The 17467-nt window shown below is 41.4% G+C and overlaps 1 protein-coding gene across 11 annotated transcripts in view; it reads left to right on the top strand.

Annotated features, from left to right (window-relative positions):
* The window catches only part of WDR60 (WD repeat domain 60), a 131343-nt gene that overhangs the window by 75032 nt on the left and 38844 nt on the right, over nucleotides 1-17467 (top strand). For 9 of the 11 annotated variants that reach the window (XM_026451500.2, XM_026451498.1, XM_026451499.1 and 6 more), the window contains 3 exons: nucleotides 7914-7991; nucleotides 8547-8769; nucleotides 12145-12247. In XM_026451500.2, coding sequence (XP_026307285.1) covers nucleotides 7914-7991; nucleotides 8547-8769; nucleotides 12145-12247 — 404 coding nt within the window. Of the gene's footprint in view, nucleotides 1-920; nucleotides 956-3498; nucleotides 3520-7913; nucleotides 7992-8546; nucleotides 8770-12144; nucleotides 12248-17467 lie in introns of those variants that run through there. The other 2 variants (XM_023202002.2, XM_023202004.1) reach the window with 2 other exon arrangements.

Genomic DNA, 17467 nt, shown 5'->3' on the forward strand with positions numbered 1-17467 from the left:
ACATATCATACCGCATATTGTACTGCATGTCACACCGCATATCGTACCATATATCACAGTGCATATCCTACCTCGTACCGCGTGTCACACCGTATATCATACCATATGTCATAGTGCATATCCTACCACATTGTACCGCATATTGTACCGCATGTCACACCGTATATCATACCGTATATCATAGTACATATCGTACCGCATATTGTACCGCATGTCACACTGCATATCATACCATATATCACAGTGCATATCCTACCTCATATTGTACTGCGTGTCACACCGTATATCATACCATATGTCATAGTGCATATCGTACCACATATTGTACCGCATGTCACACCGTATATCATACCGTATATCATAGTACATATCGTACCGCATATTGTACCGCATGTCACACTGTATGTCATACCATATATCATAGTGCATAGCCTAACACGTATCATACTGCATATCGTACTGCATGTCACACCGTATATCATGGTGCATATCCTACCGCATATCCTTCTGCATATCATACTGCATGTCGCTAGTCCAGGAAAAAAACAAAATTCAAAGTACAGTTTCCACTCAGAGTGTTTTAATTTCGCACCATTGTTAAGTAAAAAAATCATATGTTGAGTCCTTGTAAGTTGCAGATTGTCTATGGTTGGAATCATACTCTTTGTGACCTTTTCCAGATTGACTTCTTTCACTTAGCGATACGCATTTTAAGGTTCGTCTGTGTCGCTTCAAGGCTTAATAACTCATTTCTCCTAGTGCTGAATAATATCCATTGTAGGGATATACTGCAGGCTACCCACTCACTAACTGGAGGACATCTTGGTTGCTTCCAGGTTTTGGCAAGTATGAATAAATCTGCTGTAAACGTCTGTGTGCACGTTTTTGTGTGAACATGTTTCCAGCTCTACTGGGTAACTGCCAAGGAATGTGATTGCCGGATCATATGATAAGAGTATGTTTAGTTTTGTTAGTAAATTGCCAAGCTGTCCTCCTCAGTGGCCGTAGGATTTTACTTTCCCCAGCAATGAGTGAGAGTTCCTGTAGCTCCACATCCTCCCCTGCGTTTGGTGTTGTGGGTGTTCTGGTTAGGTGGGTAGTGGTATCTCACCGTCCTTTTAATTTGCATTTTCCTGGTGACGTATGATGTGGAGCATCTTTTCATATATTTGTTTGCCATCTGTATATCTTGTTTAGTGGGATGTCTGCTAAGGTCTTCAACCCATTTTTTTAATTGTTGAGTTTTAGGAGGTCTATATGTATTTTGGATAACACTCCTTTATCAGTTGTCTTTTGCAAATATTTTCTCTCAGTCTGTGACATGTCTCATTCCTGTTGACATTGTCTCTTACAGAAGTTTTTAATTTTAATGAAGTCCAGCTTATCAATTTTTTCTTTCATGGATTATGCTTTTGGTGTTGTATCTAAAAAGTCATCTCCATACCTACAGTCATCTAGATTTGTCCTATGCTATTTCCTAAGAGTTTATAGTTTTGCATTTTACACTTAAGTCTGTGATCTGCTTTGAGTGTGTTTTCTTGTAAGGTGTAAGGTCTTTGTCTAGGTCATCGTGTGACTGTTTATTTGTTCCAGAACCATTTTTTGCAGAGACTGTCTTTCATTCATTGTACTGTATTGCCGTTGCTCCCTTTTCAAACATCAGTTGACATATTTATGTGGGTCTACTTCTGGGCTCTTGGTTCTGTTGCATTCATCTATTTGTCCAGTGTTTTCACCAGTACACACTGTCTTGATTGCTATAGCTTTGTAGTGGGTCTTGACATCAGGTCATGTCAGTTCTCCAACTTGTTCTGCTTCAATGTTGTGTTGATTATTCTGGGTCTTCCGCCTCTACATGTAACTTTAGAGCTGGTTTGTCAATATTCATACAATTCTGAAACTTTGATTGAGATTGCATGGAATCTATATGTCAAGATGGGAAAAACGGACATCTTGACAGATTTGAGCCTTATTTGTGAACATGGAATATCTTTGTTTTTGCTTAGCAGAGCTTATAGTTTTCCTCATAGAGATCTTGTACTTGTTGTGTTAGATTTATACCTATTTGAGTTTTGAGGGTGCTAATATAAATAATAATGTGTTTTTAATTTCAGATTCTACTTGTTCCTTGCTGGTGTTTAGGAAAGAAGTTGACTTTTGTGTACTCACCCTTCTGTGACCTTGCTGTAATTGCTTATTATTTCCAGTCGGTTTTTTTGTTATTGTTGTTCAGTTCTTTCAGATTTTCTGCACAGACCATCATACTATCTGTGAAGAAATTGTAATTTCTTCCTTCCCAATCAGTATACTTTTTATTTCCTTTTCTTATTTCATTAGTTAGAACTTCCAGCATGATGCTGACAAGGAGTGGTGAGATGACACATTCTTTTGTTTTCAATCGTAGTGGGAAAACTTTGATTTTCTCACTTAGGTATGATATTGGCTGTATGTTTTTTTATAGATGTTCTTTATCAAGTTGAGGAAATTTCTCTCTATTCCTAGTTTACTAAGAGTTTTATCATTAATGGTTATTGGATTTTGTCAAATGTTTTTTCTCCATTTATGGATATGATCTCATGATTTTTCTCTTTTAGCCTGTTGATTTGATGGGTTACATTAATTGATCCTTGAATGTTGAACCAGGCTTGCATACCTGGGATAAATGCCAGCTGATTGTGGCGTATGATTCTTTTTATTTTTTATCTTTTATTTTTTTGAGGCAGGGTGTTACTCTGTCGCTCAGACTCAAGTGCAGTAGAGTGATCACGGCTCATTGTAGCCTCAACCTCTCATGCTCAAGCAATCTTACCACCTCAGCCTCCTGAGTAGCTGGAACTACAGGCATGAGCCGCCATGCCCAGCTAGTTTTTAAATTTTTTGTAGAGGCAGGGTCTTAAGATCTCACCCAGGCTGGTCTTGAACTCCTGGGCTCAAGTGATCTTACTGCCTTGGCCTCCCAAAGTGCTGGGATTACAGGTGTGAGCCACTGTGCCTGGCCCTGTGTGATTCTTTGTATATATTGTTGGCTTCGATTTGGTACAATTTTGTTGCAGATTTTTGCATCTGTAATCATGAATGATATTGTTCTGTAGTTGTTTTTTTTTTTCTTGTAATATCTTTATCTGGATCATACTGGTCTCATACAATGATTAAGGAAGTATTCTTTCTGCCTCTGTCCCCTGAAAGAGTGTGTAAAGAATTGTATAATTTCTTTTTTTTTTTTTTTTTGAGACAGAGTCTTGCTCTGTCTCCCAGGCTGAAGTGCAGTGGTGTGATCTTGGCTCGCTGCAACCTCCGTCTCCCGGATGCAAGTGATCCTCCTGACTCAACCTCCCGAGTAGCTGGGACTACAGGTGCCTGCCACCACACCCAGTTAATTTTTGTATTTTTAGTAGAGACGGAGTTTCAGCATGTTGGCCAGGCTAGAATCTCCTGACCTCAGGTGATTCACCCATTTCAGATCTGACTGCCTTGGCCTCCCAAAGTGCTGGGATTACAGGTGTGAGCCACTGTGCCCAGGTAAGAATTGTATAATTTCTTTATTAAATATTTGGTAGAATTCACCAGTGCTAGTGCTTTCTAGCACTAGCTGGGCCTTGTGTTTTCTTTTTTAGAAGGTTATTAATTATTGACTCGATTTCTTTAAGAGGTATAGGCCTATTAAATTCTCTGTTTCTTCTAGTGTGAGTTTTAGCAACTGTGTCTTTCATGAAACTGGCCCATTTTACTAGGTCATCAAATTTATGGGCATAGAGCTGTTCGTGGTATTACCAGATTATCCTTTTAACGTCATGGGATCTGCAGTGATGTCCCTTTTTACTTTTCTGATGCTAATAATGTGGGTCTGCTCTTTTTTTCCTTTAGTTAGCTTGGCCTGGAAGTGTACTGATTTATCAATATTTTCAAAAAAGCCAGCTTTTGATTTCATTGATTTTTCTCTGTTGATTTCCTATTTTTAATTTTATTGATTGCTGCTCTAATATTTCTTTTTTCTGCTTACTTCAGATTTAATTTACTCTTATTTTTCTAGTTAATCCAAGCTTGAAGCTTAGACGATTTATTTTAGATCTTTCTTCTTTTCTAATATATGCATTCAACACTATAAATTGCCCTCTAAGCACTGCTTTTGTGTGCATTCCACAAATTCCGTTAAGTTTGTTTTCATTTTTATTTAGTTCAAAATGCTTTTACATTTCTGAGATTTGTTTTGGAGCCTCTGTGTTATTTAGAAATACGTTGTTTAATCTTCATATATTGTGGAATTTTCCAGTTATTTTTCTGTTACTGATTTCTAATGTGATTCCATTGTGCTCTGAGAGCAGATATATAATTTCTGTTCTTTTATATTTGTTAAGATGTGTTTTATGGCCCAGAATGTGGGCTATCATGGTGAATATTATTTGAGAACTTGACAAGAATGTGTATTCTGCTGCTGTTGGGTGAAGCAGTCTAAAGCTGACCCTTACACCCAGTTCACTGATAGTGCCGTGGAGTTCAGCTATATTCTTACTCATTCTCTGCCTGTTGGGTCTGTCCATTTCTGATAGGGAGATGTTGAAGTCTCCAGCTATAATAGTGGATTCATCTGTTTCTTCTTGCAGTTCTGTTAGTTTTTGCCTTAAATAGTTTGACACTCTGTTGTTAGGCATATACATATTAAGGATTGTTATGTATTTCATTAAAGACATAAAATTGGCATCTTTATCATTGTATAATGCCCTTTATTCATGTTGACTCTCTTTACTTTGAAGTCTGTTGTGTCAGAAATTAATATAAAAACTTTTGCTTTCTTTTGATTAGTGTGAGCATGGTATATTTTCTTCATTTGGGTTTCTTGAAGACAATAAGTAGGTGGATCTTGCTTTTTGATCCTCTCTGACAATCTCTGTCTTGTGATTGGTACATGTAGATCATTGATGTTCAAATGATTATTGATATATTGGATTAGTGTCTACCATATTTGTCACTATTTTTTATTTGTTGCCCTTGTTTTTTGTTCCTGTTTTTGTCTTTCATTCTTTTTTTGCCTTTTGTGGTTTTAATGGAACCTTTTATGATTCTATTTTCTCTCCTATCTTAGCATATCAGTTAAAGGTTCTTTTTTTTTAACTTTTTAAAGTGGTTTTAATACATTTACAATCAATCCAAGTCCACTTTTAAATAAGACTGTACCACTCCCATTCCTTGTATCCTTGCTGTCATTCATTTTACTTGTGTATAAGCCGACATAAGCATGTTATCCCTTGGTATTGGCACAGGATTGGTTGGTTCTTGGACCCCCTGTGGATACTAAAATCTGCAAATGCTCAAGTTCCTTAAATAAAATGGCATAGGATTTGCATATAACCTATGCATGTTCTTCCATGTACTTTAAGTCATCTCTAGATTGCTTATAAAACCTAATACAATGTAAATGCTATGTAAATTGTTGTTATACTATATTTTAAAATTTGTATTATTTTTTATTTTTATTTTTCCAAATATTTTTGGTTTGTGGTTGGTTGAATCCATGGATGTAGAACCCACAGATAAGGAGGGCTAACTATACATATGCGTACACAAACACACACACACACGAATAAATACCTAAGCATATGTAATCAAAACATTTTTGTTACTATTATTCTGAACAAACTGTTTAGATCAATTAAGAAATAGAAAAGGAAGAGTTGTTTCCCTTTATTTATTTTTTCTTCCATGCTTTTCTTTTTTTTATGTTGACCAAGTTTCTGACCTATATTGTTTTCCTTCTGATGTGGTTTGGCTGTGTCCCCACCCAAATCTCAACTTGAATTGTATCTCCCAGAATTCCCATGTTGTGGGAGGGACCCAGGGGGAGGTAATTGAATCATGGGGCCCGGTCTTTCCCGTGCTATTCTTGTGATAGTGAATAAGTTTCATGAGATATGATGGGTTTATCAGGGATTTACACTTTTGCCTCTTCCTCATTTTCTCTTGCTGCCGCCATGTAAGAAGTGCCTTTTGCCTCCTGCCATGATTCTGAGGCCCCCCAGCCATGTGGAACTGGAAGTCCAATTAAACCTCTTTTTCTTCCCAGTCTTTATCAGCAGCGTGAAAACGGACTAATACACCTTCTTTCTGAAGAACTTCTTTTTATGTTGCTTGCAAGACAGGTCTACTGGCAACAAATTCCCTCAATTTTGTTTGAAAGTCTTTATTTCTCCTTCACTTTGGAAGGATAATTTTGTAGAGTATATGTGTAATTTTGGGCTGGTGAATATTTTTCTCTCAGTACTTTAAACATTTCTCTATGCTGTCTTCTTGCTTCATGATATCTGAGAAGTTGAATGTAATTCTTTTTTTTTGAGATGGAGTTTCACTCTCGTTGCCCAGGCTGGAGTGCAATGGTGTGATCTCAGCTCACTGCAACCTCTGCCTCCCAGGTTCAAGTGATTCTCCTGCTTCAGCCTTCTGAGTAGCTGGGATTATAGGCGAGCACTACCGTGCCCAGCTAATTTTTGTGTTTTTGTAGAGATGGGGTTTCACCATGTTGGTTAGGCTAGTCTCAAACTCCTGACCTCAGAATATCCACCTGCCTCGGCCTCCCAAAGTGCAGGGATTATAGGTGTGAGCCTCCATGCCTGGCCTGTAATTCTTATCTATGTTCCTCAGTAAAGTTTTTTTTTCCCCCCATCTGGCTTCTTTCAGGATTTTGTCCTTACCTGTGATTTTCTGTAGTTTTAATATAATATGGCTAGGTGTAGGTTTTTTGACATTGATCTTGGTGTTCTGTGAGCTTCCTGGGTGTGTGGTTTGGTGTCTGACATCAATTTGGAGAAATTCTCAGTCATTATTTTATCAAATATTCTGTTCCTTTCTCTCTTCTTCTGCCATCCCCATTACACACGTGAATACCTTTTGCAGTTGTCCCACAGTTCTTGGATATTTTGTTCTGTTTTTTTTTTTTTTTTTTCCTTCTCGCTTTTTGTTCTCTTTGCTGTTGAGTTTTGGGGGTTTCTATTGAGGTATCATCAAGCACAGAGACTTTTTTCTTCAGCTGTGTCCAGTTTACTAGTGAGCCCATCAAAGTTGTTCTTCCCTTCTGTTTCTGTTGTTTTTGACCTCAAACTTCCGTTCTGGTTCTCTCTTAGGCTTTCCATCTCTCTGCTTGCGTGCTATGAACTTTATCTATTAGAGCTCTTAGGAAGTTACTCAGTTGTTTTAAGTTCCTGTTCTGACAATTCCAGCATCCCTGCCATGTCTGGAACTGGTGCTTGCTCTGTCTCTTCAAACTGTATTTTCTGCTTTCTAGTATGCCTTGTAATTTCTTCTTGATTGTGCAGTGGAGCGATCTTGGCTCACTGCAGCCTCTGCCCTCCAGGCTCAAGCAGTCCTCTCACCTCTGCCTCCGGAGTAGCTGGGACCATAGGTGCACACCACCATGCCCAGCTAATTGTTTGTATGTTTGGTAGAGATGAGGTTTCGCCATGTTGCCCCTACTGGTCTCCAGCTCCTGAGTTCAAGTAATCTGCCTGCCTTGACCTCCCAGATTGCTGGGATTAAAGGTGTGAGTCACAGTGCCTGACCTGTTTCTCTGTCTTTAACGGTGTAGATAAGCTGAGCACTGTTCAGCGGGGAATATATTCACGGATAAGAAATGGATTGCTGCACGTTTGAAGTTCATTTTTAAAACACTTAAACAAATTTTAGCCACCAGAATTATAGAGGTTTCCCAAAAAGGATGTTTACTATATTCTCTTTTTGGTCCTACCTATAAGTTAGCAAGGGTATTTCTTAAAGGAATTTAACATTATATTGGTTTTAAAAATACTTAGAGTTTCAAATTAGCAACATCACATGAATCTCAAAAAAACATATGTTTTCCCAGCCTGTTTGCAATATTCAAGTTTATGATTGAATTTTTTGATTTCATGTTTGATTTTTACCTCTAGGAAATGGAAAAGGAAGAAACTGATTTAGAACATGCTAGAGCTGATGCATATATAGCCAGTTGTGAAGATGATTTTGAAGTATGTATAAAAGTTAAAACTTTCCTTAGCTTAAAAATCATTTATTCTTAAAAATCAGCTTATATATAGTAAATTTAATGCCCTTTTTATTCTTTTTATTAATCCTAATACTCAGTATCTGTCTAGGTTTGATTTAGGTCAAGCTGTTACCTATAAAATGCTTGCTATAATTCTACCAATACTTACCAATATGATGTAATTAAATGATTTTATAATTTAACTCATTTAAGTGCACTGCATAAAAAAGTGTGTATGTAGGTATCTATAAAAATACATATACTTTCACATTCTCAGTACAAGTGTCTGCACATGATGGTAATTGATAGGTCTTCTGTATATGGTTCTGTATTGTGTGATTTATTTTTAGAGAAATAAAGGTAGCAGTTTGTATAGATGTATCTTCAAAAACATTAAAGTCAGGGAACTATAAATGTCTTAGCTGTAATAAGGACATTGTCTGTTTTAAGTTATAAGCTGTCATGTTTTGTTCAGTAAGAGTGATAACGTAAAGTCAGTTTGTCTTAAAGCGTTCCAAAAGATTGTTACTGTTTGCAGGACTACGAAGATGACTTTGAGGTTTGTGATGATGATGATGATGATGAAAGCAGTAATGAACCTGAGTCAAGAGAAGAAATGGAAGAACTTCCTTTAGCTCAAAAAAGGGAAATACAAGAAATTCAAAGAGCTATTAATGCAGAAAATGAAAGGATTGGCGAGTTATCTTTGAAACTGTTTCAGAAGCAAAGTAGAACAGAATTTGAAAAGGAGCCCAGGACAGGTAAACAAATCAATGCTACTGATAGTGTCCATGCTCTTAGGGCTCTGTGTACTGAGCCCTCACAGATGCCGTCACACACAGGCCTGCTCTAATAAGGTGGGCAGAGAAGTAACATCTTCCACGTGCTGGTGGTGCTGTGCCCTTGCAACTACCACATAGGAGGCCCCCCGAAGACTTGAGCACAAGCACGTCAAGAATTCTCTTACACAGAGAAGTTGCACATCACTTTCTGCTCAGCGCCCAGGCCTTAGGTTAGCTAAGGGCGCTGTGGCCCCACTCAGTGAGCACTGATGCTCCTGTTCTCCAGAGGGAGCTGAGGACACTGTGGCCCTCCTCAGTGGGCAGCCTGGCTTGTGTTTTCTTTGCAACCAGCGTTTTATCTCTGTGAGCACGTGCTCCTATTTTTCCTGATGATGTGCTCATTGAGTGTCCGCAGAGGAATCATCATGGTTTTCCCTGGAGGTGTGGCAGTGCCCGCCAGTGGGTGCCTTCATGAGGCACGTGGTGACTGAGGGTTTGAGGTGCCTGTCAAGTCTTAGGACACAGTCGGACTGAGCCTGACACGAAGCATGCTCTTGATTCATTCTTTTTTCCTACAAGGACCTTTTTAAATGAAATTTAGAAATGTATTTTTTCTCCAAATTCTTAGCATCAGGATATAATGTTACTTGTAAGAGTAGGAATTAATGTTTCAAATCGCTTTAAAGGACAACTGTGACTTTCTGATAAAACATGGGCACTGAGGGTAAAATAGGATAATGTTAAAATATTATTTGATGACATACTACTTTAAATTATCTAGTAAAATATTCAGTAATAGATGCAGTTAATTATAGTTAGTAATTATTATGATGCACTAATACAAATGAAGGTTTTGCAGAATGATTCTTTGTCTCACATTTTGTGCCTGCTGCAGAGATGGCAGAACTCAGCTGGGCAGTGCTGATAGAGCGTTCTTTAAACTTATAGCAAAAGGGCACCTGTCCTGGTAGAGGTAAGGATCTGCTCCTTCTTCAGCCCTGTTGCCCAGCTGAGGCTCAGGGACTGTTTCCCTCAGTTGCCCGTGGAATAGCACTGCACACAGGGAGGGTCTGTGTGCCACCAACACACAGGATTTCCTGAGAGCATTAAAGCTCGTCTGCTCTGGAGTTGCTGAGAAGTGAGCAGGATTTTATTCTTAACATTACTGGTTTTCTTAGCAGATCTATGAATAACCTTTTTTTGTTACTCATTTTCTACATTTATGCTTAGTGTTATTTCTTCATTAGCCTCATTTACAAGATTAGAATTTACAACTCTCAATATAAGAGATTATTTTTGGCGTATTTCTTATCTGAAAGAGTTATTCACTGCCATATACATTGCTCCAGGTAAAGCTGGAGCTGCTTTCTTGGCCCTGTTTCATGTTGAGCTGGCACCGGTGGACGGTTGTAAAGGCTAGCACAGCACTGATGTCGTGGTCTGTGCTGAAGCAGGAATCACGGAGCCATGCTGACCCCGGGATTTCAGATAACTGACTAGCTGTGTGATCTTGGGCAGTTACTTAACCTCTCTGTGCCTCATTTTCCTTAACTGAAATGAGCCTCAGACTTTCTTTAGGGTTGTTGTGAAGATTAAACAAGCTAAACATGGAAGGTGCTTAAAGGAGTGGCAGGCACCTTCTGAGTGCTAAGCACCATCCGCTGCTGTTTTGTGGAATTCATCAAGCAGCTGGTACCGTTTTGTTTCTGTGTCCTCCTTGGCTATACCCTGCTGCACCCAGTGGTGCTTGGACTACTTGGTTATAAACTGCACACCTTATCCTTTTTTGGGGCAGTAGGAAACCATTTGGTAAATAACTTTTTCCCATGCATTGAAGTTACACCATGGTGTTGGAAAGCCTGTGTACACTTCCAAAAGGTAAATGGTCCACTTGGTCAGTGAAGGAGTCTTTGCTGAGCGCTGATGCCTTGCACAGAGGTGTGGGCTCTGCTCCAGGGATGTCTTTGTTCAAGTCTTAATTCTGTAACTTTAAACGTTTTCTCATTTTTAAAAACAGCCACATCTTATAATGTCTGTGTGGTGCTCTGTAATTGTTCATAAACGTGGCCTGCTGTGGTCCGTATCACATCCTGTACGACAGATGTCCGACAATAAGGGACCTGAGATGCAGAGGTGAAGTAACCCATGGTCATGAAGCAAGTAGCGGGCAGTGCTGGGATTGAGCTCAGGCCCCTGACCCAGACAGGCACCTCCAGAGCCACACCCTCTGCATCACTGGCCTGCAAGCTTTGTTGTGAAGATCAGATGAGATAATGTGTGGGAAAGGTCTATGAGAGTTTAATAAAACTGTAAGACAGTAGGACAAGTGCAAACCAACATCCAAAAGGAATGAAAAGACAGTAAGATGCAGTAGAAATAAATACACAAACAAATATGCAGATAAGTATGTACAGGAAGCCATAGAAATCCTTAGGGGGAAAGAGGTGGATTGAGGAATGGTTTGTGTCCATTACTAAGGATTATGGATGGAGTTGTTTGTTCTTGTCTTTCTTTCTTCCCTTTTTTTTTCCCCCCTGAGACAGAGTCTCACTGTCTCCCATGCTGGAATACAGTGGTGTGATCTCTGCTCACGGCAGCCTCCATTTCCTGGATGCAAGCGATTCCTCTGCTTCAGCCTCCCAAGCAGCTGGGACTACAGGCACCCTCCACCACACCTGGCTGATTTTTGTATTTTTAGTAGAGATGGGGTTTTGCCACGTTGGCCAGGCTGGTCTGGAACTCCAGCCCTCAAGTGATCCGCCTGCCTGGGCCTCCCAAAGGGCTGGGATTACAGGCATGAGCCATCACACCTGGCCAGGTTGTTCATTCTTATATAATATGAACCTTTTCCATCAGCCTGACAATTTGATAATCTAGTCACATCTTCAGAAATTTTAGAAATTCTTCTGAGGAAGCTCATGCCTGCATTCTCTTTTGTTTTGTGCCCTTTGACATATTAAGTAATGATTCAATATTCATTTACACTTGTTTCTGTTTTTTAGCAATTTTGTATGTCCTTGTTCTACTTCCCTTACTAAAAGATAATCTGGTTTTTCTTGCAGAATGGGCCTAGAACTGCATCTTTTGTGCATTCTTAAGTATTTCTAAAACTCTTTAAACGTGTGAGTGATACATACAACAGATTATCAGTGAATTTTGCTTTGTTGCCTGAAACTTTTAGATGAAATAAGCAAGAGAGGTCTCTTAAATGCTTGTGGAAGATGTTTGTCATTAGTTGAAGGGTTTATTGACCATAATTGTTATATACGCCTATAATTGTTTTACTCCGGATATTTTTTTGCTTGGAAGACATATTTCAGTGTTGCAAAAATAGTGTTTTTCTCCCTCATACAGATACAAACAGTTCCCCTTCCAGAGCCTCCGTTTGTGGAATTTTTGTGGATTTTGCCTCAGCTTCACACCGTCAAAAGAGTCGGACTCAGGCCCTTAAGCAAAAGTAGGTGTATTGGGAAAGCAGCCAAAGGGGCTCAGGGTTTTAGCATACTTTCTTTCACATACTTTTAAAAAATCGAGTTTTCAGTTGCATTTTTACTACTGTGTTTTGGGGTATATGACTTAATTTGTACTACACTTCTCTTTGTGTTGATGTCTTATGTTAGTAGAGCAGGCGTGTGAGCTGCTACGTACCATGTGCTGGGATATATGACTTAATTTGTACTACGCTTCTCTTTGTGTTGGTGTCTTATAGTTAGTAGAGCAGGTGTGTGAGCTGCCACGCACCATGTGCTGATGCTGGATGTTTGTCCTTACGTTTGTGGTGGACACTTGGAGCTACCCTGGGAATAAATGGAGAAATGTGTAAAATTTAGAAATCTGTAAAAGATATATTTTCAAGTCAAAGGTCTATTGTACTAAGCCCAAATATGACTGAGGAGTAAATGAAAAAAATAAAGATTTTTTTTTTGAGACAGAGTTTTACTCTTGTTGCCCAGGCTGAAGTGCAGTGGTACAATCTCAGCTCACTGCAACCTCTGCCTCCCAGGTTCAAGTGATTCTCCTGCCTCAGCCTCCTGAGTAGCTGGGATTATAGGCGCCTGCCACCACGCCTGGCTAATTTTGTGTTTTTAGTAGAGACAGGGTTTCTCCATGTTGGTCAGGCTGGTCTCGAACTCCTGACCTCAGGTGATCCGCCTGCCTCGGCCTCCCAAAGTGCTGGGATTACAGGCATGAGCCACCGTGCCTGGCTAAAAAATAAAGATTTTTAAAAGTGGGTTTAAAATCTCTTTATCACCTGGCTTAGTTCATGGCCTTAATAAGTACTCAATAAGTATTTACTAAATGAAAGAATCAATCATTAATAATAAAAGTGGCTGGGCATGGTGGTATATGCCTATAATCCCAGCACTTTGAGCACAGGAGTTCAAGACTGGGTCTGAGCAACATAGTGAGACGCACCTATGGTCCCAGCCCCTGGGGGGTGCTGAGGTGGGAGATAGCTTGAGTCTGACAGGTCGAGGCTGCACTGAGCCGTGACTGCACCATTGCCCTCTAGCCTGGGTGGCAGAGCGAGACTCTGTCTCAAAATAGAAAAAAAAATAGTAATAAAGGTAACAGTTTTCACAGCAGTTTTGCTGCCCTTATATTTTGGGTCTCCTGTGGAGGTAACAAAACTAGTTTCTGGCCTCATGTCTTTTTTTTTTTTTTAACCTGATTCAAGTTCTCAGAAAAGTACATATGGTTTAATGCAATTTTTATAAACCCTGAAATAAAGCTACACAGTATGTTGTTTAGACTCATATAAATATGAGATAAAATTATATTTTGAAAAACAAGAAAATGATAACCACAAAATTCAGTCTAGTAATTGTTGTGGGCAGTGGGGGATCTGGGAATGTGTCAGGGAGGAGCCACTAAGTAGATGCAGGTCATTGGTTGCCTTCCCTCCCTTTCCCTTTCCCTTTCCCTTTCCCTTTCCCTTCCCTTTTCTTTATTTTACGTCTTCTGCTTTTGAGACAGGATCTCGCTCTGGCACCCAGGCTAGAATGCCGTGTCATGATCTTGGTTCACTGCAGCCTTGACCTCCTGGGCTCAGGTGACCCTCCACATCAGCCTCCCGAGTGGCTGGGATTACAGGTGTGCACCACCACACCCAGCTAATTTTTATATTTTTTTATGTAGAGACAGGGTCTCGCCATGTTGCCCAGGCTGGTCTTGAACTCCTGGGCTCAAGCAGTCCACCCACCTCAGCCTCCCAAAGTACTGGGATTACAGGTGTGAGCCACCGTGCCTGGCTGGTAATCTAGTAATTGGTAGTTTTCTAGTTAGGTAGGTCCTAGGACCTGTTAACTAGATTGATATATAGTGTACAAGTAGATTATATGAATTATTTTGAATCAAAAATTATATTAAATATTTCAAAAGAAACATTTAAGAAATGAAAGGCTGAAACATAAAGGCATGGATGATAAATAAAAGTAAAAAAGTGTTTGAGAAAAACGTAGGAGTCCACACTTTATAGGAGTGTGGGTGAGTTCTGGCATTTGTGTGTTGTAAGGAAACACAGAGAAGAAAAGTAGTATAGAGGAACTTTTACTACTAGATATACATTTAGTAAATCAACTTGGAATTTGAGGGAAAACAGATACCTGCTTCACACTATACCCAAGATATATTCCAAATTGATTTTTTAAAAAATGAAAAAAAGAGCATAGATAGTGTGCTTATTTCAGTGATAAGAAAGGACTTTCTAAGAATAAAAAGAATAAAAATGAAAAAATAAAAATTACTGGAATGTACCTCAAAAATTAAATTTCTGTAAGGTACAATTGTCCATAAATTTGACAAAATTTAAAGGTAATTAACCAATTGGGAAAATACATTTGTAAAATAGAGACTTATTATCCCTAATGCATAAAATGTTTTTATAATAGCAAAGTTAAATAGCCCTAGTTAAAAATGGGCATAGATCATATAAGACTCGAGATCCAGTTACGAAAACAAAAACTGATTTGGGCATTAAACAGAAGGATGTGAGACAGGGAGCGAATTCCATGGGTGTTGGAAGAGCTGAGCTTCAGCAGGGCCCAGGAGCAGCTCAGAGATTCGCCGCAGCAGGAGCCACCACTTCCCCTGAGCCGGAGAGGCTGGGCAGTCAGCAGTCGGGAGCCGGAGCCATGGCCGGCCTGCTGGAGCCACAGGAAAAACCTGTCAGTGGCTCAAGGTAGAGAGGTAGGGAGAAAAGTAATGTGTTTGCTTATTTTCTCTTACATTATTTCCCCAGTCTCTCACCAGATGGTCCCAGGGTGGTAAAGGACACAGAGAGAATTCACATCAGAGAAAAATTAGGCTGTCAGTAAATGTGTGAAAATATATCCTGTCAGAGAAAAGTATATTGAAACAATGGGATGAATTTTTCTTTTATGGAATAGGCAAGGTATTAAAAAATGATAATACTTAGGCCAGACGTAGTGGCTCATGCCTGTAATCCCAGCACTTTTGGAAGGTAGAGGTGGGCGGATCACCTGAGGTAAGGAGTTCGAGACCAGCCTGGCCAACATGGTGACACCCCGTCTCTACCAAAAATACAAAAATTAGCCGTGTATGGTGGCACATGCCTGTAATCCCAGCCACTCAGGAGGCTGAGGCAGGAGAATTGCTTGAACCTGGGAGGTGGAGGTTGCAGCAAGCTGAGATTGCGCTACTGCACCACAGCCTGGGCGACAGAGCAAGACTCCCTCTCAAAAAAAAAAAAAAAAAAAAAACAAAGATAATACTTCAGTACTGATGAGAATGTAGAGAAAAAGCTTGCTTGAAACAAATTGGTACAACCTCTGCATAGGCAGCTTTCTATCAGGTATGAAGTACAGCTATCAAAATGATGGACACTCTTGAGGATATAATGTCATGAAAAATGCTCCAGTGATACGAGAAAAGCATCTTAAAAAAGAATATGGAAGGAGTCCTACTTTCTTGATGGAATAACTGGTATCAGAGAAATCCTTCAGCTAAAACAACTATAAAAGTTGGATTTAAAACAACAAAAACACCCCAGCTGATTAAATATATCGGGAGCAACCAAGGCCGCTGGGCCCTGAAGAGCCGAGGTCCTGGAGAGAAGGGACACACGCAGGCGATCCCTGTTTCCACTCAGGTTTGCATCTTGATTTCTCAAGACAGTAGAATGAAGCGGAAAGAGATGGCCTGGAGCATGCGACGTTTGCACAGGGTCGAGGGCACGAAAATGGAAGTTGAGGACCTTCCAGTGGGAGAATTTCTGATAAAACATCCCAGGCTTTGGTCGAGCCTCCTGCAGGCCTGTGCTGTAGGAAGCAGGGCAGACCTGGTGGAGTGTGAGGAGAAGGAAGGGGGGAGGAGGAGGAGCAGAGAGCAGACCCAGTGGCCGAGGCACCTGGATGTTGGGCGGGTCGTTCACTCGCTCATTCACTGTGCATTCATTGAGCACCGGCTGTGTGGAGATCACAGTAAAGAAACAAAAATCTCTGCCCTTGCGAGTTTATATCCCAGTGAGGAGTAACAAACAGTATCTTAAGGATTTGACCCCGGGCACACTAATGTTAGGGTGAAACTTTAGAAAGGAAAGGAGAAACCAGAACAGGCTATTGAAAAGGAACCGTTTGTGAAGCAAGAGGAAGCCACGTGGGTGCGGCAGTTCGGGGCCTGTGGGCGGGGCGATTGGCTGTGTCAGGCCTGTGGGCGAAAGGCGATTGGAGGACGATGGGCTGTGTCAGGCCTGTGGGCGCAGGGCGATTGGTTGTGTCAGGCCTGTGGGCAAAAGGCGATTGGAGGACGATGGGCTGTGTCAGGCCTGTGGGCAGAGGGCGATTGGCTGTGTGAGGCCTACGGGCAGAGGGCGATTGGCTGTGTCAGGCCTCTGGGTGGAGCAAGATTGGCTGTGTCAGGCCTGTGGGCTGGGCGATTGGAGGGCGATCTGCTGTGTCAGACCTGTGGGAGCACAATTGGCTGCGTTAGGCCCGTAGGCTGAGGGCTATTGGCTATGTCAGGCCTGTGGGCCGAGTGCGATTGGCTGTGTTTGGTCTGCGGGTGGAGGGCCATTGGCTGTGTCAGGCCTGTGGGCGGAGGTTGATTGGCTGTGTCACACCTGCGGGCCGAGTGAGATTGGCTGCGTCAGGCCTGCCGGCTGAGCATGATTGGCTGTGTCAGGCCTGTGGGCGGAGGGCCATTGGCTGTGTCACACCTGTGGGCGGAGGGCGATTGGTTGTGTCAGGCGTGTGGGCCAAGGGCGATTGGAGGATGATGGGCTGTGTCAGGCCTGTGGGCAGAGGGCGATTGGCTGTGTCAGGCCTTTGGGTGGAGCAGGATTGGCTGTGTCAGGCCTGTGGGCTGAGAGCGATTGGAGGGCAATCCGCTGTGTCAGACCTGTGGGAGCCTGGTTGACTGTGTCAGGCCTGTGGGCCGAGTATGATTGGCTGTGTCAGGCCTGTGGGCCGAGTGCCTTTGGCTGTGTCAGGCCTGTGGGCGGAGGGCGATTGGCTGTGTCAGGACTGTGGGCCGAGTATGATTGGCTGTGTCAGGCCTGCCGGTGAAGGGCTATTGGCTGTGTCAGGCCTGTGTGCGAGGGTGATTGGCTGTGTCAGGCCTGTGGGCCGAGTGCGATTGGCTGTGTCAGGCCTGCTGGCAGAGGACCATTGGCTGTGTCAGGCCTGCGGGTGGAGGGCGATTGGCTGTGTCAGGCCTG

This window comes from Piliocolobus tephrosceles, chromosome 8 (genome assembly GCF_002776525.5).
Source record: "Piliocolobus tephrosceles isolate RC106 chromosome 8, ASM277652v3, whole genome shotgun sequence".
In the NCBI taxonomy this organism is placed as follows: Eukaryota; Metazoa; Chordata; class Mammalia; order Primates; family Cercopithecidae; genus Piliocolobus; species Piliocolobus tephrosceles.